The sequence below is a fragment of the Mus caroli genome, chromosome 18 (assembly GCF_900094665.2).
Source record: "Mus caroli chromosome 18, CAROLI_EIJ_v1.1, whole genome shotgun sequence".
Taxonomy (NCBI): Eukaryota; Metazoa; Chordata; class Mammalia; order Rodentia; family Muridae; genus Mus; species Mus caroli.
Genome location: NC_034587.1, coordinates 50,195,504 through 50,219,534, shown reverse-complemented (window position 1 = coordinate 50,219,534; position 24,031 = coordinate 50,195,504). Strand labels below are relative to the sequence as shown.

Below are 24,031 nucleotides of genomic sequence, written 5' to 3'. Positions count from 1 at the left end.
GTGCGCCACCACGCCCGGCTAGGACTTGCAAACTTTATATGCCCCAGCACAGGGAAACACCAGGGCCAAAAAGTGGGAGTGGGTGGGTAGGGGAGTTGGGGGGGAGGAGTGTATTGGGGACTTTTTGGATAGCATTGGAAATGTAAATGAGGAAAATACCTAATTAAAAAAAAAAAGAATAAATCAGCAGTATGTGAACCAAACCACAGGGAGCTGATCCAAGAAAAAGATGACATTAGAGTGTGAGGTGCTGGGCTTATATAGACCTCATTTTACAAAAACCAGAACAAAACAGGGCACAGGCAGAAGAAATCTGGACTCACTCCAGAAGCCTCCTTGCTAGTAAAGATCACATTTTGTTCCTTTGCTTCAATCAAAGATCACCCTTATGTATAACAACTTGTTCAAGCACTTCCTGAACTATGTACAGACCCACCCCTCAGCTGTAGAGACTCACCCCTTGGCTATATAGACCCACTCCTTGGCTGTACAGACCCACCCCTCAGCTATATGGACCCACCCCCTCAGCTGTACAGACCCACCCCTTGGTTGTATAGATCCACCCCTTAGCTGTATAGACCCAGTCCTTAGCCACAGGGCCGACCCCATATCCCCAAAAAGAAAAAGTTAAGTTACCTCCGGTACATTCATTCTCGGGACCAGGCAAAAAGCATCAAGCAAGAAGTGGGGCTGAATGACACAGTCTCCCCTTCGAAAGGCCCTGCCAGCATGGGCAGGATCGTGGGGGACATTTTAGTAGGTCTGAGTAAGGGATACTTGATGTGACCTCTGTCCTTTTTGCTTATGGCACCAGCACGGATAACAAAAACAACAAAAGATGCAGTAAAGTATTTAGTGTGCTTACTTCAAACATATTAATTTTCACATATCCAACCATTTCATGGGATTTGCTTCAGTCTCTGTATTGTGAGATAACTAGAATGAAATCTTCCCTTTCAATTACCCAGACCGGAATGTATGTGTTAGCACCTTTGCAATTCGGTGCTTCCAAAAACTTGGGCTTTGTGCTCTTGGTCTTCTAGCAAGAAACAACAGTTGACTGGAGTCAGACTCTCTGCACTTGCACTGAGTAACAAGTGTTACAAACATTCCTTGTGAAGTAGGCGGCAAGAGGGTGGCCTGGCAGAACCCAGGCTGGAACACATGAAGGGAGACAGGATGAGAGTGAGCGGCACCATGGCTGTCCTCAGACCATTCCGCTTCACTGCCCTTATCTCTCACAACGATCAAGGCCTCATGGCATTTGGGGTGAGTTATAAGATCACTCTAAGACTGCAGAGGAACACTTCACACGCACTGGCTCCACTCTCTAAAGAGCTCTTGGTGTTTACTGCAAGAGTCTATGTTTTATTTTTCAAGTGTGTGCATGTGTGTGTGTGTGTGTACGCGCACGCACATGTGCATATATGAATCTATAGGTATCACAAGTGTACAAATGCCCACAGAGGCCATGGGGCATCGGATCCTCTGGAACTGGAGTTACAGGCAGTTGTGAGCTGGCTGATGTGAGTACTGGGAACTGAGCCCAGCCTCGGGTTAACAGATGTATACATGTATGTTCTGATATACACATTTTTGCTCAACCCTTGGTTGTTACTCTAATTTTATCTCCCATGCCTAATCCCAGCACTTGGGAGGCAGAGGTAGGTGGATTTCTGAGTTTGAGGCCAGCCTGGTCTACAGAGTGAGTTCCAGGACAAAGCCAAAGCTTATACAGAGAAACCCTGTCTCGAAAACAAACAAACTCACAAGATAGTAGATACTGAACTGCGGTTGAATGATTGAGTCAGGCAGGATTCATTTGATCATAATTTACCTGAGAGACCGGAGTTCCTTCAATGGGGATGGCAAAGATTTGTTGGGTGAAAGTAACATACCTTTGAGTTTTTAAGTAATATCTCTACATACGTAAAGAATGGCCATAGAGTGACCTTACAGACAGGCGTGGTAGCAGAGCACACATATGAGGAGACCCTTAATCCTATACTAATAACTCAGGCAAAGCTCCAGTCACAGGGTCAAGTCCTGATACTCTTCATGACAGCTTTGTGGTATAGTTAACAGCAGTATCTGTATTTCCTAGCGCCTGAGTGAGTGGCAGGGCCAGGTGACCCTGATCAATACAGTAAAGACCCAGAGTCACACAGCCTTCTACCAGGTACAGGGGCCTCACTGTGCATGGCACAATGAACCCAAATGTCAAGGTTAACTCTCTCACGTGTCTCTTATCGCAACCCAGGCCCTGTCTCCCTCCACCTATCATACAAACAAACAAACACATAAATATAGTCACCAAGAAAAGAACATCTTAAAACAAAACAAAACAAAAAAAAAACCACTCCCAGTCCCAGATGTCTACCTGTGGCCCATGTTTTAGGGGGACATTCACTGAGAACTCTGAGGCCTTAGGAATGACTCTTATAGACTTACTTAAACACCCACCATCAGCCCCACCCCCCGCCCCCTGGACGGCTATGTGCCCATTCATGAACAGAGGCACCTCTGAACATGCCTTGATTGCCTGGCTGTTTTCCTGCCACACAGGAGCATGATCATGTGGCTTTTTTTTTTTTTTTAAGTTTCATGGAATTTTACTGAAAGTCAAAAAGAAAATTAATTTTAAATTTATCACCAATGAAAATCATTTTGCTCTCTGGGTTGATTTACTCTATTGGTCAAAGCTAATTTAAAAGATTTATTTATGTTTTTGATGCCTATCAGTGTTTGCCTGTATGCATGTATGTGTACTATGTATGTATTTGGTGCCCATGGGAGCCAGAAAATTCTATCAGATCCCCTAGGACTGGAGCTGCAGGGGTTGTGAGCTATTAGGTGGCACTGGGACCCAGACCCAGAGCCTCTTCCAATCACAGCAAGCGCTGTTAACCTTTGAACTATCTCTCTAGTCCCAGGGTGTGTGTGTGTGTGTGTGTGTGTATAACAAAACCAAAATGTAACCTGGTATGTGTATACGTCTCTAACATATTCTATATTTATTTTATACATAAATATATATATAAATATATATACACACACATATATATTATATATATGGTTCTTTGTTTTGTTTTAGTAGGATTTTTTTTAGCAAACTGATAGGTGTGTGTATATTTATTATATTTTATATTATATATTTATTATATATATGGGTTTTTTTGGCAACCTGATATTTGTGTGTGTATGTATATACATACATACATACATACATACATACATATATATGTATATATATATGTGTGTGTGTATATATGTATATATAATATTTTATATTATATATTTATTATATATATATTGTTTTTTTTGTTTTTGGTTTGGTGTTTTTCTTTCTTTCTTTTTTTTTTTTAAGACAGAGTTTTACCTGGCTCACCTAGAAATCACAAGAGATCCTCTGCTATCTGCTTACTGAGCGCTTGGATCCAAGGTGTACACCACCATACCTAGTCCTCAGAATTAATTTTAAGGAGTATAATGACAAGGGACTAAACATATTAAGTTAAATCATCCAATAACTACATAAATTACTAATAAAATGCTTTTAAGAGAAAACTGTAAGTACAGACAGTTTTTAAATCCTAGGAGTCTGAAGCTATATATTGGCAGAGAAGGCACTTAGACGGTGAATGACGTATGTTCTGGGTGTTCCATTTGGTGGCTGCTTTACTTCAACAACCCATCGTTTTCAAGCCCTCCCTGCTTGGAGTGTTTAAAACTGTATTATAAAATCAGCCTGAGTGTCTACCAATTGATGAACAGATAAAGTGTGGTTCATACACACTTTATGGGGAATACCACTCCACCATAAAACCTCCTCCTGCCATCTGTGACAACATAAACAGAACTGAAGGCCATTATGTGAGGAGAAATAAGACAGGAAGATAATAGCAGCACCACGTGATCTGACTCATATAGCATCTAAAGCTCTTACTCCCAGGCCGGAGGTGTGGCTCAGCTGGTAAAATGCTGGCCCAGCATGCAAAGAACCCTGTGCTCAGCGCTCATACATAGGGGCCTGCCCCACCATCGCGCGACCTGAAGAACAAAGCCCTTCTCAGCTACACAGTCCTTGACTAAAGGAGCCTTATCTCTAGATAACTAATTGTTTAATGTTTTAATGCTAGAGAATTTGAGAGCAGGCTATGGTTACTTACTGGGGCCCAGAGAAAGTAGTGGGGAGAGAAGGCTAGAACTGACTGGTCAATGGATACAAAGTTGCTAGATGAACGTGAGAAGCCATGCTGCAATATGAACGAAGCCATGCTGCAATATGAACCAGTATAGGTGATACGATGCTCCAAAAGAGATACAGGAGTGAAAACATCTCATAAGTACAAATAACCCAATTTCATTTTAAAAATTAGAGTTTATTTTATGTACTCAAGATCTCTCTCTCTCTCTGTCTCTGTCTCTGTCTCTGTCTCTGTCTCTGTCTCTGTCTGTCTCTATCTCTGTCTTTCTCTCTCTGGGGGAGGGGTGGTGGTGGTGGTGGTGGGGTGTGTGTGTGTGTGTTTGTGTGTGTGTGTGTTCTCATCTGTTTGAAGCCCAATCAGGCTTACCTGGTGAATTCCAGGCCCACCCAGGGTTACTTAAGTGAGATCCTATCTACAACCATGTATATAATTCAGGAATTTACAAGAGCCATGAAGATAAACATTCGGTATCCTGTCTCTACTGGTCATTAACTCTAGAATCCATTAGCTATGATAGCCACAAATGTTAAAAAAAAAATAGTTTTCAGCTATAGACCCTGTGTACAAGAATACTGACAACTTGGTGCCACAGAGGCAAGTCTGTTATAGGAGTAACCAACTGCTTTCTGATTGGATCTGAGGCCTGCTCACAGGAAGGAACCCATGCCTGGTCTTACAAACCTAGTAAAAAGCTGCTATCTGGGGAAGTCATAGTAGCTTTGGAGGTCCCTTAAGTTACTGCTGTTGTTTTGCTGAACGGCCATGATGTATCTGTCAAATTGCCTCTAAATACCTACATATGTGAGTATTAGATCAGATGCCCCTTTCTGCTCTGGTCAGAAGTTTATTTTTACAAAACTCAGAAGTAACTGAAAAGACTTAGAGTTGGTCAAAGTGCTGATGACAGGAGGCAGTGGGATGCTTCACTATTGGGGGACACCCATACTGACCCCTCCAAGGCTCAGGGAGGATCTTGGTAGAAGAGGTGGAAAGACTGTAAGAGTCAGAGAAAGGGTTGGGGCTGTGGCGTGGAACACGGATTTCTAGGCACCATGCGGCTGCTGCACGCTTGAATTCATACCAGCGGGGATCACCTGCACAATTATTTGTACAAGATTGGGCTTGTCAATATCCTGCCACAGGGGGAGGGGCTTCCAGGACTCAGGGTTGATGGGGGAGGGAAAGACATTATCTTTCATTTTAAATATTTTATGAGCATATATTAATTATACATACCACTGAACTTTATTATGACATTTTATACATAATATATTTCAATCACAGTCATCTTCCCACTTCCACTAATCCCCTGCCTCTACCTACCTACCCTCTTCTACTTGTGTGTGTGTGTGTGTGTGTGTGTGTGTGTGCTGGTAAGGTCCCTATAAACAAATCTTCACTATATTCCTGGAAGCGATGCTAATGAAACTCATTGGGTCTTAAACAAAAGAAGGCATGAAATGAATATGACCAAAATATATTATGTACATGGATGGAAAAGGCACAAATAAAATCTATTATTATGTATAACTAATATCTGCTAACAAGAACATTCAGAAATGAAAGGTTTTCATTTTTAATACGCATTGTATGTGTACCTTGTTATGTGGTTACTGAAAAGCATATTTATGAAAGTAACATGGAACATATCTGTATAATTAATAGAGTCTATTAGATGGAAACAGTAATCCACGCTGAAGGACATTATACATTCAACAGAGCAGCTTATTAGACATATGGAAAATTGTGAAACAGATCCTTTTCCAACAGATTTGAATAATCATTCTGCTTTAAATTACACAGACACTCGATACTAACCCAAAATGTATGGGTAATTAAGAAACAAAACTCAACATTAAACACACAGTCAAATACGCCCCAACTTTAAAAGTGATCCAACGCGGCCCTTTACCATCTGGGAAGAGCTGGGTATGGTGAGGGTCCCAGCACACAGGAAGTGCCTGGATGCAGAAAGCAGGGGGTGTGGCCAGATGACAGACGAGCAAACGGACAGAGCACTGCTGGTATGTGCCACATCACAAACACTGGCAAAGCGAAACGTGAAAGCAGATAAACCGCAATCAGCTCCATCCTAGGCTGCTCGGAAGGTCTACGGCGTCAAGGTACCACGCTGGCACTGGGCTCTTTGTTTACAGGAGAACACAGAAGCCACTCCTCAGGCCTAAGAAACAATACCTAGGCAGGCAGACCCAGGACTGTTACGAGACACCCGGACAGCAGGGACTGATGACATAGGTTGAAACTTGAAGAGCAAGCTAAGAGAAGGTTTGGGAAGAAGGAAGGACAGGTCTGGGACGGGGTTTGACAAAATTGTAACTGTAAGTCTGACACCCAGACCACACTCAGAGAGAGACAGCCAAGGTAGAAAGACAAGTTCAAGAGTGGTGTAGAGAGACGTGGCAAGCAAAGCCCGGGAGGTATGCAAGGCAGAACCCAGGAATGGAAGCACTCACAGCAAGCTGGCACCAGGGGCCAAGGGCATAGCCATTTATAGACAACAGACAAACAGCCAGATAGAGGAAGGGGAGGGTAAAAGAGGACGGAAGGGTACTAGGGAGGAACCATTTCATTTTGGAAAACTGGGTAGGCGGTGGTGAGCACTTTGCTCATGATAAGGTGCAGGGGTCAAAAGAAGACTGGAAGCAGGAGGGAACAGTGCAACCGGAGGAGGAGGGACAAGACCAGCTTTGCATGTACAGAGACAGACTCAGGAAGGAGCCAGACTGGGCTTCCACACGAACTGCTGCAGACATCTGTGGCTCTGTACTTCCCACCAGAAGCCAAGGTCAGACGAACAAAAACACACATGGATGACACAGGTGACAGACACAGTGGAGGGCCCAAAAGACATGGCTTAATTGGGGGAGGACTTGCCTGGACCTTTGTTTGAACCCTGCTATTTCTTTAAAATAAAACAAACAAAACACCAGAGCGTGACAGCTCAAGACTGTAATTCTAGTACTGAGGAGTCAGAGGCAGTAGAAACACTGTGAGTTTGAGGCTACCCTGAATTATACAGGGTGGTCCAGGCCAACCAGTCCACAGAGTGAACCCTTATCTCATATAAACAACAAGACATCCTGGGCTAAGTCTAGTCCCAGCACCTGGGGACGGGGAGGCAGGCAGGCAGATCTCTGTGAGTCTGAGGTTAGCCTAGTCTACTTAGCAAGCTCAGGTCAGTCAGGGCTTCATGGTGAGATCTTGTTAAAAAAAAAAAAAAAAATCTGGAAGACAAGATTGCCTCAGCCAATCAAGAATACTTGCGGACCGGGCCGGGCGTGGTGGTGCACGCCTTTAATCCCAGCACTCAGGAGGCAGAGGCAGGCGGATTTCTGAGTTCGAGGCCAACCTGGTCTACAAAGTGAGTTCCAGGACAGCCAGGGCTATACAGAGAAACNCTGTCTCAAAAAACAACAACAACAACAAAAACAAAAACAAACAAACAAAGAAAAAAAGAAAACCAAAAAACAAGAATACTTGCAGCTCCTGCAAAGGATCCAGGTTTCATTCCTAGCACCCATCTGGATAGTTTACATCCTATGTAATTCCAGTTCTAGGAATCTGGCATCTCTTCTGATATCAGCAGGCATGCACGCACGGTGCACATATATACATACATATAGACAGGCAGACAAAGCATTGATACAGAAAAAAATAAATAAATCCAATTTTTTTTCTGAATCTGGAAGACAAATTACTGAAGAGATGATGGTAGGAGTCAGAAGTTAAGCTGAGAGCGGAGCAGCCACAGGAAGCTGAGTGAGGCCAAAAACCGAAGGCAGCCGTGGGCGCTGAGGCTGAGGACAAAGGCTAGATGAGCTAGCTACCTTTCTCCTGCATGGCAGCTTCAAAGCAAGGCTCCCAGTCCTCAGATTACTTCAGTCTTTATTATCTCCTCACAGTCTGCCTAGGTTCCTTTGCTGGTTTACCACAGTCTTTATGTTTCCACAGGAGAGACCCTGCATCCTAGAAACCTCCCCATACTGCCCCATTTACTTCAGAGCATGAGGTAGAAACACAATAAATTCTCGTGAAATGAAAACAGGCCGCATTTCAAGAGGTCCAAAACTTAGGTACAACGTTACAGTTCTTCGCTGTAAATACTAGCAATATTTTATCATTCTTCAAAATACACAAATTATGTCCCTGGCTCCAAAGTGAGCACCACATGTATTAGTAGAGGAACAAAAGCCAGGTTTACGGGTCTTCAAGAAGCCCTTACCCTTCTCCACCACACTTCAGATGGCGCACCACATCCATCTCCACATGGCCATACAGCGCTGAACTATGAGCACCGTTTCCTGGGCACAGACCTGCCCTGCATTTCTCCTGTTCCTAATTTTTAAAGGATTTTTTTACAGTTCACATTTTAAAAATTGCCTATATACACATACACATACATGCATACGCGTATATACACACACACACACAGGAATAACTATGACAGATGATAGATATACTAATTAACTTGGTTGTTCATTATATATATGAAATGTTATCTTTAACTCTTTAAATATATAATTTTCAATTGTCATTTATGCCTCAATAAAACTGGAAGAATTGAGCAGGGCATTGGTGGCGCACGCCTTTAATCCCAGCACTCAGGAGGCAGAGGCAGGCGGACTTCTGAGTTTGAGGCCAGCCTGGTCTACAGAGTGAGTTCCAGGACAGCCAGGACTACACAGAGAAACCCTGTCTTGAAAAACCAAAGTAAATAAATAAATAAATAAAATAAAATAAAAAGTAAAAAAACCTGGAAGAATGGGGAGGGAGGTATCAATATTTCAAAACTGTTTCTACTAAGCTCTTGGTTTTTCTACTTAGGAGTGGAGACTTTCCCACATTGCTTTGAGAACCACCCCCATAAAAGCATACAGTATAGCCAGAGAACAAGAGCTCCCTGGACACTTCAATCACAAGGTGCAGCAAGCAGAGGGCCCAGGCTCCAGTGTGTTTAATGAGCTCCATACCATTCAACTGGAGCATTCCTGATAGACTGACTACATGTTGATTTCTTCTGATTCCATGAGAGCTGAAGAAGTAAGTTTGGTCAGAGTATTGTTGCTGTTGCCACCACAACCCTCAAACATCTACTGTCAGAACCTATCACACAATAGTTCAATCTTCCCTCCACACACCCATGGGAAAGACCACAGGAGTAAGGACAGAGGGGACAGGCCAGAGGCTGGCAGCAGGGAAGGGTATAGACTACAGCAGGAGAAGGCAAAGCCCAAGACTCTCAACATGAAGGATGAAAAGCTTTCAAAACATGCTTGGCCTAATGGCGCATGCCTATAATCCCCACTACCAACAAGCCCAGGCAATAGGATCACAAGTTCAAGGCCTGACTGGGATAAGACAGAATAAAATAAAAAGGCCGAGGATGTTGGCTCTGAGGTAGAGAATTTGCCTAGTATATGTAAGCTTCAAGTCCTGTGCTGCTCAACACAAAACAGGGAGGAAGACATGCTGGTCAGGTAGCTCATAGCTCAGCGGAACAGTACTTACCTGGCATGCTCAAGGCCCTGGGTTCAAGTCTCAGTACAGACGAGGGAGAGGGGAGAGGAGGGAGAGGGGAGAGGAGGGACAGAGGGATCGAGGAAGGAGAAGGGAAAGAGAGGGAAGGGAAGGGGGAGACAGTTGACCACAAATGATCCAAGGAGACATACGCTGTAAACCTGTAGCTCCTTGACCCCAAACTATGATCATACTTTAAAGGGTTTTTAATCGAATTCCAAGAGTCTGGCTTACCAACCTGCCCCAGAAACCACATTCGGTCTGCCTGCTTAGTAACCAAACACCCAGGAACACTTCCAAAGTGCCCGTCCTTCCAGCCTCCAGACAGTGTCTGAACAGACAATACACAAACACATCTCCACACGATCCGGATTCAACAGGGGTCGACACACGCTCACACTTATCTTTGATCTCATTTCTTTAATAAGTAAAATGTTGGGCTGGCAAAACCAGCTCCGAAGGTAAAGGCGCTTGCTGTGCTGGTACAAGCCCTGGCCATCTGGGTCCAGTCCCCAGAACCTACATAAGGACAGGAGAGAAACTTCCATAAAGGTGTCTGACCTCCATACTCCCCCTATCCGCCCCCCCACATACATACACAGTAATAATTCTTTTAAAACAAACAAACTAATAAGACATTATAGATTCAGCTCAAACCCCTTATATACCCTTGACATCGCTCATGTCCTTTTCCAGTCTAGAAAACTCAAAAACAGAAAATCTGAGCCCAGACCATCAAACATCTGCTGTCAGGACCTATCATACACGGGTTCAATCTTCCCTCCAGACACCCGTGGCAAAGACACTTGGGCCCTGACCTCATGATTAGGGCATGGGGCATTCTGGGTGGTCTTACACTGCCAAAGGGGCTTGATTTAGGGTTGTTTTTTTTTTAATAAGTATTACTGATCTAAAAAGTTGTAAGTGGAAAAGAATTCTGCATGAGCACTGCTGTCCCTGGGTGGTCTTCGTGTGTATCTTACAGCCACTTTGCCCTTACCATGAAATGGACTTCATCTCCATCTTTACCATATAAGTCAGGGACAACAGGGTCCCTGGGGATTTAGCAGTGACTCTGGAGACCTTAGAGCCCACACCTCAATGCCTCACACAGGCACACTCCGTCCACACGGCTTTACGTCCTTCTTTATGAACACAACAGTAACTCCCTTAGGAACTGACCTTATCGAAGTATTTCAGGTACTGCATCACTGCTCCAGCTCTGCCTGCCCCGTCCCCACACAGGCACAGCTTTCCAGGACAGTTATGCAACCCATTCTGCATGCTGCACCGAGGAACACATTCTAGCAGTGAAACCTTGCAAGCGAGCACACTACCCCCATACCCCAGTAACAGGACACCCAACGTCCGGTACTCAGTATTTTCCTGAAGGGGCAAAGGGGGTAAAAAATAAAAAGACGACATGAATGCTTGTTTAGTGCAGTCCCAGCAGGGTGGAAAACATAGCCAAGGTTATGAAACATGATTAGGTAACAGCGTTTTCTCTCAGAAAAACTAAAAGAAGAGTGTAGTTTGATGAGCATGTGGAACTCCTAAAAATTCTTGTAAAAATTTTCAGATACATTCTCTATACATTTGATGCTTTATTATCTTGTACACACACATACATAGACACACATTCATACACATACACACACATATACACACATACACACACANACACACACACACACACACACACACACACACACACACACTATCTGTAATAAAGAAACCTACCCCTGGTCAGTGAGACAGTGCAGGGAATGAGGCGCTTGCTGCAAAGCCTGACCCCATGCTGGGCTCGATCCCTAGGATACCGGCGATGGAAGGAGAGAACCAACTCCTGCAAGCTGGTCTCTGACCTCCACGCATGCACCACAGTACCTCTGTGCCCCACCCACAACAACAGAAATGAACACATACATATATATAAAGAAATAAACATAAAAGTTTAATGAAATGTCAAGCTGGTGGAGGCACTTTGTGCTGAGCACCAAATCAACCTGATAAAGGTTGATGACAACAAGAAACTAGGAGAATGGGTAGGCCTCTGTAAAATCGATCGAGGGGGGAAACCACGGAAGGTGGTTGGTTGCAGTTGCGTAGTAGTTAAGGACTATGGCAAAGAATCTCAGGCCAAGGATGTCTTCGAGGAATACTTCAAGTGCAAGAAATAAATAAATATTGGCTCATTAAAAAAAAAAAAAGTTTAATGAAGCCTAACCTTCTCCAGAGAAAAGTTTCTAACAATGAATTCTTCACTAGGAGAGAGACAGACACACGTGAAAAATGATCCACTCCCTCAGGTTAACACATCGATTGGTCTGCCTGCTGTGTTCGGATTCTAGCCAAGGCACCCAACCTTACAGTCTTCATATGCACGAGAGCTCACTTAAAGGGGGAAGAAAGAACAAGGTGCATTTTCTTAAAGTAGGTGAAGAAGGTAACGTCTTCAGATATTAAACAAAGGAGGAAATGAGCTTAGGTATCCTTGCTTACTGTGGGGAGCTGTGTGAAGAACTTGTAATGAGGTTTAATTTGAAAATTCCTTTAATGACATCTTTGATTTTCATTTAATGCACACAGTGACACCTACTGGTGCAGCGACGAGACAATAGGGCTCTGAAGATCCATGCACAGGCAGAAGTTTCACAGACGTGTCTCTGTCTCCTGTTAAATGGCATTTGACTTGAGCGTGCTATGCTGGAAAGTGAGGGGACTAGAGCCTGGTGCCTGCCTTTCGATTTAAAACTGGCGGGGGTTGAAGCTTTCACTCTGCTGCTCCATTCATAATTTCCAAAATCCATAACCATGTCCGGCTAGTGGTTAGAGTTAAACCTCAGACATCACTGGGGCCATTATGTTTGGCTGAGGGCAGTCACATAATGTGATAATTGTTAAAAGTCCCATAAACCAAGAAAACAGTGGTAGGGAGGAGTCAGTTGCTTCATAAACAAGCTGTGGCTTATTTTCAACAAGCTGCAGGCTATCATAGAAACAAGGCAAGACTTAAGGATTTCTTTTCTGCCTGTACACATGCTGTTACAGAATTCCACCACAGAGAATGAATAAACTCAAGACCAGGCAGCTGGACAACAAAAAACAAAACAACAACAAAAAAAAAAACCCATGGAAGTAGGTAGAGAACCCATTCAGTAAGTTATGTGTTTAAAATAGAACAGCCTGGGACACGGTAAGATTGGAAACTCCAGAAAGGACCTGAGAGACTAAGCCAGCAGTTACTAACTGCTTCAGTCAAGCCAGACCAGCAGACTGCCATGACTGGGCATGGTAAACTCTGTCTGTGAAGGTACTTGGCTAGCAAAATTACCTTAAGAAGAGGATGTGCAACTTAAATGCCAAATATGACTGATGAGGGTGGCTGTATTATACTGCTAAGGTTTCTAAGGCTGAATCAACAGAAACAGTGTTGTGATCAGTTAGCAATGTCTGGTATGAGTGTGGAAAGGGAAAGTTAGACAGGTGTGCCAGTGGTCTCTGCAACTTCATTCTCATAAGATGACAAATTACAAAGCTGGATGTCTTAGATAGGGTTTCTATTGCTGAGATGAGGCACCACAACCCAAAAGCAAGCTGAAGAGGGAGGGATTTATTTGGCTTATACTTTCAGATCACAGTCTATCATCAGAGGAAGGCAAGATAGGAACTCAAGCAGGGCTAGCACCAGGAGTCAGGAGCTGAGGCAGAGGCTGTGCAGGCGTGCTGCTTACTGGCTTGTTCCCCCTTGGCTTACTCAGCCTGTTTTCTTATACAACCCAGGAAGGGTACCATCCACACTGGGCTGGGCCCTCCCCCACTAATCATTAATTGAGAAAATGCCTTATAGCCGGATCTTGTGGAGGCATTTCCTCAACTGAGGCTCCATTCTCTCTGATGACTCTATAGCTTCTGTCAAGTTGACACAAAACCAGCCAGTACAGTGGGCAGTGGTGGCGCACATCTTTAATCCTAGCACTTGGGAGGCAGAGGCAGGCGGATTTCTGAGTTTGAGGCCAGCCTGGTCTACAGAGTGAGTTCCAGGACAGCCAGGACTATACAGAGAAACCCTGTCTCGGAAAAAAAAAAAAAAGAAAAGAAAAAAGAAGAAATCCTCTTTGCTTTAACGCTGTCAAAAATACCTAGGCTGGGGTGTGATTTAGGGGTAGAGCATACACCCAGTATAAGACCCTGGGCTCCATCTCTAGCAACACATACACATGCACACACACAGACACACACACAGAGACATGCATGCACACACAGGCACAACAAACACACCCACACACAGGCACACATACATGCATGCACGCAGGCATTATAATTTTGACATCACAACCAAATAACCACATATTATCCATAAATTGATTCTAGAAGCTGAAAATGTCATATAAATGGGCTTTACAATACTTTGCAATAGAACATATGTGAAGACAACATATGCTAAGGTTACTCATGGCAGCATGAAGCATCAACAGTGAAGAAGCGCGGAGACAGGACGAGAAGAAACGTGTAAGGAAGCCACTCAGGGTAAAAAACGATTAGAGAAAGGCCTGCCACTTTGCATAACTAATAGTAACAGAATTACGTAATGCTGAGGTTGGAGAGACTCAGTGGTGGTGGGCAGTGGTGATCCTCCAGAGGACTGAGGTTCAGTTCCCAGCACCTACATGGTAGTTCACAACCATTTGTAACTTCAGTTCCGGGGGATCCAGTATCCTCTTCTGGCTTCCACACATGAACATCATACACAGATATACATGCAGGGAAAACAGGTATACACAAAAACAAAAATGTTTTTAAAAAACTGTGTATTACTGAAATCCCCCATAATTGGGAGGAAGTTTAGTCCTAACAAAAGGAACTGTGAGCCACTCTTGCCGCACATTAGCTGGAGGACTGCCCTACAGATAGAGGGGGGCATTTATTTGAAGCTTCCTCTGGAAATTAACGTGCACAGGCCTCCCTACTGCAGAAGGATGGCCAAGGAGGGACCATGCAATGGGTTATAAACAAAAGCAAGAACAAGACAGGGAGGCTCAAGAACTCAAAAAGAAACAAGCTGTATCTGCTTTGAGTCAGCTGGAAACTGTCTGGTTACCGACAGGCCCTGGGCCAGTAGGAACAGCCCAGGTGTAGTAAAAAGAAATCTAAAGGCCAAAGTGGCCGCCATCCTACTCGGATAACTTGGTGCACATGGTTTCCCTGTGAACTCAAATGTGAACCGTTACACAGAGTATTTTTAAAAAACTAAACCGACCAGGGTGGTGGTGGCTCACACATTTAATTCCAGCACTCAGGAGGCAAAGAAAAGTGGGTCTCTGAATTTGAGGACAGCCTGGTCTACAGAGAAAGTTCCAGAACAGCTTGGGCTACCCAAAGAAACCCTGTTTCAAAAAACCAACAAAACAAATAAAAACGAAATGACTTAGTGAAACTTGGCAACTATAACTGTTCTGTAAGCTTATTTACCATGATTTACTGGAGAATATTTACTTTAACTTAAAAGATTTATTTTTCCTTAGAAGCACTGCATAATAGTTTATTTAATCTCACCCTGCTTCTAGAAGAGTCCGCAGCTGATACTGAGAATTTAGCAAACACTTAAGTGCATGTAACCACAAGGTACAGCATTCATGAGGGGCCTTAGGTTTAATCCCCCCAAACAAATACATGTGTGCGCGTGCGCGCGCGCGCGCGCGCGCGCGCACACACACACACACACACATGCATGCACACATACATATACAAGATATTAATCCACTGCTCTTCTGAAACATGTCTAGCCACTGGAATGTAAGGACACTTCAATGCAGGGGCAGAATATAATCTCTCTTCCTTACATCACAGTGAGACCGTATATATAGTTACGACTTTGGGGCCATCATATGTTCTATATACATATAGATGCTTGGGACTGAGCCAGAGGCTTGCACATGCTAAGCTTGCATAGGCCTATATCTGAGCGACATCCTCAGCTCCCTCAAACTTAAATCTCATTCAAAAGGAAAAAAGAAATCCCCCACAAACAATACTAACAGAACAGAACTAGCTGCATATTAAACTGATGTCATGACAACGCAGAGTAAATGGTTAATCCAGGGACACTGTGAACACATTACTCTGTGAAATGATGATAGGGTGAGCTCAGACAAAGCTGTGATGCTCCAAGGAGAAAATTTTACACCTGAATTCACGTGATGGGTCATAGTCAAAATTACATATCATGTAAAATTACCTCCAACTGAAAAAAATTACCATCAGGACACGTGTGAATAGTCAACATGAAATGTCACTGGGTTCCATTAAAAAAACAGAACTGAACAAAACTTATCACACACTGCAACTGTTCCAAACTGTGAAAGGAAAAAAAAAAAATCAGAAATCCAAACCACTTCTGGTCCTATGAAATTCAGAACGGTATTGTCCGTTGAATGTGACGCATGAAGTGAGGAGGGTGTTTATGAAAATGCACGATACACAGATGAGCATGCTCTCTAGGCCTCTGCTGAAAGCATCTAGAAGCACACTAGCCACCAAGATCTTACATTTCTGTTCTTGGAAAAGCCGGAAACTGGGAAAGTCTAAAATGAACTGACATATTTTAGACAGAAAGCAAGAAATGGCACTCAGAAACAAGTGGGGTCATGCCCTTAGATCATCAAAACAGAGGGGTCATGTTTGCAGATTAATAATAATAATAGTAGGGGGCTGGTGAGATGGCTCAGTGGGTAAGAGCACCCGACTGCTCTTCCGAAGGTCCAGAGTTCAAATCCCAGCAACCACATGGTGGCTCACAACCATCCATAACAATATCTGGCGCCCTCTTCTGGAGTGTCTGAAGACAGCTACAGTGTACTTACATAAAATAAATAAATAAATCTTTAAAAAATAATAATAATAATAGTAATAATAATAATAATAATAATAATGTGTCATTTTTTTAAAAAGTCACAAGTCTATAGTCAGTAGGAACAAGGAAAAGGATGAGTCCTTCTGTAAAGAAGGGTACCAGTTAATGAATGTATAAGAAATGGTAGAACTAGAAACCCCATAACAATTAGTGATAAAATAGCTTACTGAGGACAACGCATCCCTCTGCTCCCTCGCTGGGTCAGTGGGTGAGGCGGTGGGATTTGGGAGTGAGACTCAGAGCACCACTTAGTCTCAATATTCAGTGCATATACATTTGTCATTGGTATGTCATTTACATGTGTGTTCATGTGTCTATATACACACATGCGGAGGCCAGAGGAGGACATTGAGCATCTTACTGTCTTATCAGTCTCTACCTTATTCTTCTGAGACAGGAGTTCCTTACTGAACCAGGAACTTATTGGTTTTTTCAGGTAGACCAACTGGCTAGGCCCCCCAAACCCTCCTGTCTCTACCCGGAGTTACTGGTGCACACAACCATAGTTGGGATTTTATGTGGGTGATGGGAATCCAAACTCAGGCCCTGAGCTTCTATACGTGTTCTCAGCCACTGTCGTGTCTTCCTGATGGACCATTCCCTTTTGTAGTACATACTGGCATTCTTTATCTCGGCAATGTTCCTTTGAAGTCCACTGTCAGAGCAGTTATGCTAGTTTGACTCTCGGTGGGTGTTTTGCCAGTGAGAATTGTACCGTGGTGGATAACTTGTTTTTTAATCTAGTCACTTAGTCTGTGTCTTTTTATTGGTGAGTTGAAGCTATTTACATTTAAGGTTATCTTGTTTGGAAGCTATCTGCTTTCAGGGCCCGACGTACGTTACCCCCATCCTTTCTTAGTTTATGGGTTGCTGATGAGAGATGCGGCCATGGTCTTCTTTTTGATGCAAAATCAATTTTTTTAAATGAAAAAATCAACAAAGCCTAACCAAGCAGTCGAAATTAGCACCACCAGTTAGCGGTGAGCAGAAGCCATAACCCATTGCTTATGGAGCCCTTTACCCGTGATGCATCTCCTCAATTTAGTGCTCAGGAAACCCCAGAAGCCAACCTGTCTTGTGCCAAAATGCCAATGTCATGGGAGACAAAGAAAAGCAGAGAGAGAGAGACAGAGACAGAGAAAGACAAGACAGAGAGAGACAGAGAGAGAGAGAGAAAATTCAAAAAGAAAGAGAACCAAATGACAACTAAATATAACGCATTGTCTACATCCTAAACCAGGAGGAAATAAAGGACATTATTGGGACAATTGAAGCATTCGGAATATGAGCTACAAAGTAGAATACTAACGTTAAGTATCCTGGATATTTTACAGTGGTGATGTGAGGAGAGTAAGGTCCCCAGGATTATCAGGATAACAAGGCACAGCTAACGTACACAGCCTAGTGTCAGGTGTAACCCGGGCAACAGGGACAGAGTGACAAGCAAAGCAGGGAGGTTGTAAACAGGATGGATCCGCCTAGCCTGAAATGAGAACCACTTGAATTATTTCTGTAATGTGTTGTATATTTGGAATTATTTCAGAACTACATTCCCTCCTGTACTGTGTGCATGGTGTGTGCCTATAATCCCAGGACTGGGGAAGCTGCCTTAGGGGGATAATGAGTTTGAGGATAGCCTGGGCTACACTGTCGGGCCCTGTCTCTAAATAATGCTTTTATGCGTACACTGACTGAATCACATCTAGGACCCACAGAAACAGTAAGACCAGTGGCCAGCAGAGGGGCTACTAGCTCATTTTTATGTTGTGTAATGATAATTAAAAATCCATTTTGAGGAGCTGGGGAGGCCATGATCACCTAGTACTTAAAGCTGAACATTCTATTGTCACCCAAGGGTGCACTTAAAGGTGAATATGTGTGGCAGAAGTAGATCACTGACAGTCAAAAAGCCTGCAGCTGTTGAGCAAATGCCTGGCTGCTCGTCCTGGGTTTATATGATTCGATTCCCACTATAATCTGAACACTCATCCGCGTGTGCGTTATGAGTGATGGTTTATTAAAGGACCTAAGTGAAAACCCACACTAGATGTCACCATGATCCTCACGTGACGAATGAGCAACTGAGACACGGAAATGTTAAACAATGCACCCGTGATAGCTGCAATATTGGGTAGTGTGGGGATTTGAACTTAGGTGTGCGGTTCCAGTGCCTGCAGTCTTAGCAAATGTGCTAGAAGACCTCTTGCTGTAAGTGACAGGTGTCTGACTTAACTGGAGCCCAGGTGATGGTACAGAACAGAAAAGAAGACAGTCCACCAAATCAAGAGGAAAAATAATGCACAGGACAGAGGGAGGGCAGGAACTCTAAAATATACGAGGACAGTTTATAAGTAAGTAACAGGGCGGAAAACACATAAAAAACCAACCTGTGAACGTAACACATATTTGCCAGAAGTGGTAAAGAAGGAAATGAAGAAATAATATCTACTCAGATAAAATGTTATAAATCCAAAGCAAGTCCAGGTCTGCGTTCATAGGTAACAATAAAAAGGAGTCAGCTATAAATTCAACACATAGGACAACATAAGCTCTGAAATCAAGGACTGGGTAGTTCAGGAAATAACAGATTAGACAGAGTCAGAGAGAAGATTAGAGATGTGGTGGGGAATCTTACAAGAGGCAGAGAATGAGAGAGGTCGAAGGGCAGGTGGAGGGATTTCTACACACATATCAAAAGCAATGTCAGAAGGAAACACTTTCCCAGAATTCCACACAGACATAAGTTCTGACTGAAAATGAACTGTCTCTAGGGAGTCAGTTGGAAACGCACAACAGAAGGGTGAAGAGTGAAATTCAAAAGCTATTAGAGAGAAAAACGAGATTACAGACAATGACGACAAGGACTCCATCAGATAATAGACAATGATGACAGAATGCACTCAAGCAGCCGACAAAATATGACTATTAGCTCCGACGGACAAATAAGGCTAAGCTACAATATGGAAGCTGCCAAGTTAACATGGAGGAGTAATTAAAGGCGCTGTATCAACATTTACTCCAGACAGCTTCAAAATTAAACGATGTCTGACTGGCAAATAAAGTAACAGCTAGGCCTAGAGGGAAACAATGTGGGAAGGGAAAATAATGAGTGCAAACACTGACTAAACTATTCAATACAAGTAGCTTTCTGCTTTAAGAAAGTAATTCCAGACTATGGAAAAAGGAAGCTGGCTTGTGGGGGAAAGAGAGTAACTACTCTTGCCTTGCACAGGAGAAGGAATAAAATAATGAAAACTGTAAGTAACGACAAAGGGCAGATATCAACATTTTACATGAAGGGCTATAGAGATAGCTCAGACTAAGAGCCTTGACAGCTCTTCCAGAGGTTCTGAGTTCAATTCCTAGCAACCACATGATGGCACACAACCATCTATATAGGGATCTGACACCCTCTTCCGGTGTGTCTGAAGACAGCCACAGTGTACTCATGTAAATAAAAATGAATTTATCTGGAGCTGGAGAGATGGCTCAGCAGTTAAGAGCACTGACTGCTCTTCCGAAGGTCCTGAATTCAAATCCTAGCAACCACATGGTGGCTCACAACCACCCATAATAAGATCTGATGCCCTCTTCTGGAGCTGTCTGAAGACAGCTACAGTGTACTTACATATAAAAAGATAAATATATTTATTTTTTTAAAAAAGAATTAATCTTTAAAAAACAAAAAATTCATTAAATATAAAATTTATAGTTTCAAAAATGGCTGGCAAATACACAAAAGGGTGAGATTTAAAAACAAACAAAAACAAAAACTTAGCTGGGCATGACAAACTCCTGAAATATTAATACCTGGGAGGCTAAAGCAAGTGGATCATGAGTTGCTGGCTAGCCTAGACTACAAGACAATATTCTGTCTCAAAAAAAATCAAAAACAAGGGCTGGGGAGATGGTTCAGTGGTTAAGAGCACTGACTGCTCTTCCAGAGGTTGTAAGTTCAATTCCCAGCAACCACCTGGTAGCTCACAACCATCTGTAATGGGATTTGATGCCCTCTTCAGCTGTGTCTGAAGACAGCAATAATGTACTCACATACATAAAATAAATAATATTTAAAAAAAATGGTAGTCCCCTTCCTGTGGACACTGTCCCTGAAGTTTAAAAAAAATTCAAAAACAAAAAAAGATAAGCAGCTATCAGACAACAAGGTGGACACTGGATTTAGGAGTTAAGAATTCAATCTAATAAACTGAAAACTCAAGGTAATAGAAATGTATTAGTAATCAGAATAAATAGATACTTTTATTAAAATTTTTCTTTCTTCTACAAAATACAGCATAAATACCTGCAAAACCCTTACTAAAAAAAAAAAATGTTTTCTCACTCTGAAGACTCAATTAAAAGCCTCTCAAAGTGGCGTCTGTCTGTAATCCCCGCACTGTGGAGGGGCTGGCAGCCTGCACTATGCAAGACCTTAAAAGCCAAGGGATGGGGCAGAGAGACGGCTCAGAGGTTAAGAGCACGTGTGGCTCTAACAGAACCCAGACTCAGTTCCCAGCACCCTCTGGTATCTTACACGTGTCTGTAACTCACTTCCAGGGGATCTGATGCCTTCTTCCTATGAAGGCACCCAGCACGCACATGGTAAACTGACATACATGGACGCAAAACATGTCTATTACATGAAATAATCTAAAGAACAATAACAAACCCACCAAAGGATGGATGGATGCGGTCAAGATGGAGGCTCTGAAGATGATTCAGCAGGTAACAGAGCTTAAGCTGGACCACTGAGTTCAATTCTTGTAACATATAAATATACGCCAAAGGAGAGAACCAACTCTATAAACATTTCTCTGGCCTCTCTATATGTGCTGTGGCCTGCACATACCATGACCCTCCACCAACACACATCATACACACACAAATAATAACTAATCAAAAACATTTTTTTTTTTTGTGACAGGATCTCACTATGTCACACTGGCTGGGTTCAGAAAAACAATCTGCCTGTCACTGCCTCCCAAGTGTTAGGAAAGGCGTGTGCCACCATGTCCCCGTGAATCAAAGTTTTTTTTTTTACAAAGGCTGAGAATATGCTCAGTGTTTGAGCACTTATTTTCTTATCATGCACAAGACACAGGGGAATAAAATTTGGCGGGTCCGGTGTTATAAATGAAGGCTACATAAAAGAAAGCACCAATGCTCCCCACCTGGTCAATAAGAGCTATCAACTCTGGACCGACAGACAGGTAAGACAGACAGACAGATGACTGTGAGATTCACTGTGAAGAAAATAAGAGAAAAAGAAATCGAATTAGTTACTTTTATATGGTCCAGACTGGTCCAGAGCTGTGGCATAAAGAAGATGGTAGGAGCTCTATATAACCTGGGCAAAGGTCAGGGAGCCTGGGGCTCTGGAAGAGAACCTAGCTGGCCCCAAGATGGTACTAACCTCCATCAATCAGGGACTTCTGTCCTGTTAGCCAGCACTTCCCATGGCTTAGCTGTAATCCTGAGTCACACACATCACAAGGATGCTGTAGGGCAAAAATTAACAACTTAAGTGGTGATGTGGCAATACTGCCAACCTGACACTAAAGTCAGCCATGCTCGGTAAAACTTTATCTCACAATCCTGGTGCCATGAAAATCACAGGCGAATCGTTTCACAATCAGGCAGTTTCTAACGCTCTGAAGAGACGTTTATGGAGTTACCATTATATACATGGTATAGAGTGCTCTGTCAGCTACTTACTATACAAGTAGACAGAGTCAGACACGGTTCAGTCTTCAAAACCACCTTGTGATGACAACTATTATAATCTCCCTTCAGAATCTGAAGCTTCGAGTAATTGATCAAGTGGCCCAAACGCAAACAGATTCAGTCGGAAGGGTGGACTTTCACTCCCTCAATAGCTTCTCAAGCCTGCATATACAGGTGAATCCCCCAGGGAGCTGGAGAGAAAGGGAAGGCAAATTGGGTTCTGCAGAATCTGGGGTGGAGCCTGGCAGCCCCATTTTCAATGTCCTAACACCAGTACTGCTGAGTGTCCTGGTCTGTTGACTTATGAGTGGTAAAGGACCAACTTATCCATCACCTTACACTGACTCCATTCTCACAGCTGTGAGTCTGAAGTCTAGTCTGCTGTCAGTCAATAACACATTTTTAGAGTCAACTAAAAAGGGGAGAAAAAAAATCCCACGGTGCTATATAAGTATTAAGTCATGCAAATTTTAAATCAGAAATTAGCACCATTAAGTCTACAACAAGATTTTATTGAAGTCAGATGAATTTCTAAGGTTCCTGTACACATTCCTGTTATCTCTGGCCAGAAGGGCCCCTGCCACACCCTCCATCCAAACCAAAGGCATCCTGTGTAACGCTGAGGAAACCATCAGAATCTATTAAAATTACCACACACTGATAGCAGCGGGGACATGACAAATCGCAGGCCAAGAGTCAGATACGGCAGAATGTGTTTCAGAGCTTTGGGGCCAGGCCCATTTGCAACCCAATGCTATTGTGTGAAGCTGGCATGCTCTGTGCATGACAAACTGATGCAATTTCGGGGCTGTCTGCAGGCCAGGGAGATTTCTCTGATGCTGCCTGTAGTTAGTTTACAGAACTGTGCAGAGTTCCCAGATTCGAATCACCGGGGGCTTGAAAGGGCTTCACTTGACAAGCTACAAATAATTACACCCCACTCTTTCTATTGTACTCTATTACTCTGCCCCCTTATCTCGAGGATTTGAGCTTTTCTGAACAAGTGGGGTCGCCTTCTATTTTGACCACAGCCCAACGAAACATTGTTCTTTTCTGATATGATAAATAAAAGGAAACCTTGCAGCCTAAACATTTTTATCAGGTCCATTTTCTACTTTTATAGGCAAAAAAAATCAGCCGTGGGCTCCATTAGAAGGCTGAACTGGATGGAAGCTGGCAGGCAGGTACGTATATCCTCTTTAAATGACGCCACCTGACTCTCTGACTTTTTTTTTTTTTCAAAAGCACATTTGAAAAATAGAGCACTAACCAACTGATAAAGGGCATATGAACAGCAGTGTTCATGTGGCTTGTCCCTACCTCATCTCCATCGAAGCTCCACACTGGTTCTTCATTCAGAAATATATGTACATAGATATATATTCAAATGTGTAGATGGGCACACACAAGATATAAATATGTTTGCTTTCTTTGGGTAGCTGATGGTTTTTTTTTTTTTTTGAATTTGCTGTGTAGCACAGGCTAGCCTGGGGCAATCCTCATGTCTCATCTTCCCAGCTACTAAGATTCTAGAGATGTGCATCCATCATGACCAGCTTTTATTTAGGCATTCGTGTGTGTGTGTGTGTGTGTGTGTGTGTGTGTGTGTGTGTGAGAGAGAGAGAGAGAGAGAGAGAGAGAGAGAGAG

At 43.1% G+C, this 24,031-nt stretch overlaps 1 protein-coding gene across 6 annotated transcripts in view; it reads right to left on the bottom strand.

Annotated features, from left to right (window-relative positions):
* The window catches only part of Snx24 (sorting nexin 24), a 142,325-nt gene that overhangs the window by 88,475 nt on the left and 29,819 nt on the right, over positions 1 to 24,031 (bottom strand). For 2 of the 6 annotated variants that reach the window (XM_029472099.1, XM_029472103.1), the window contains exon 1: positions 10,929 to 11,250. The exons of 2 other annotated variants lie outside the window; for them this stretch is intronic. In XM_029472099.1, the coding sequence (XP_029327959.1) occupies positions 10,929 to 11,171 (243 nt within the window). In that variant the 5' untranslated portion in view covers positions 11,172 to 11,250. Of the gene's footprint in view, positions 1 to 10,928; positions 11,251 to 22,072; positions 22,235 to 24,031 lie in introns of those variants that run through there. 2 more of the 6 variants (XM_029472102.1, XM_029472101.1) reach the window with 2 other exon arrangements.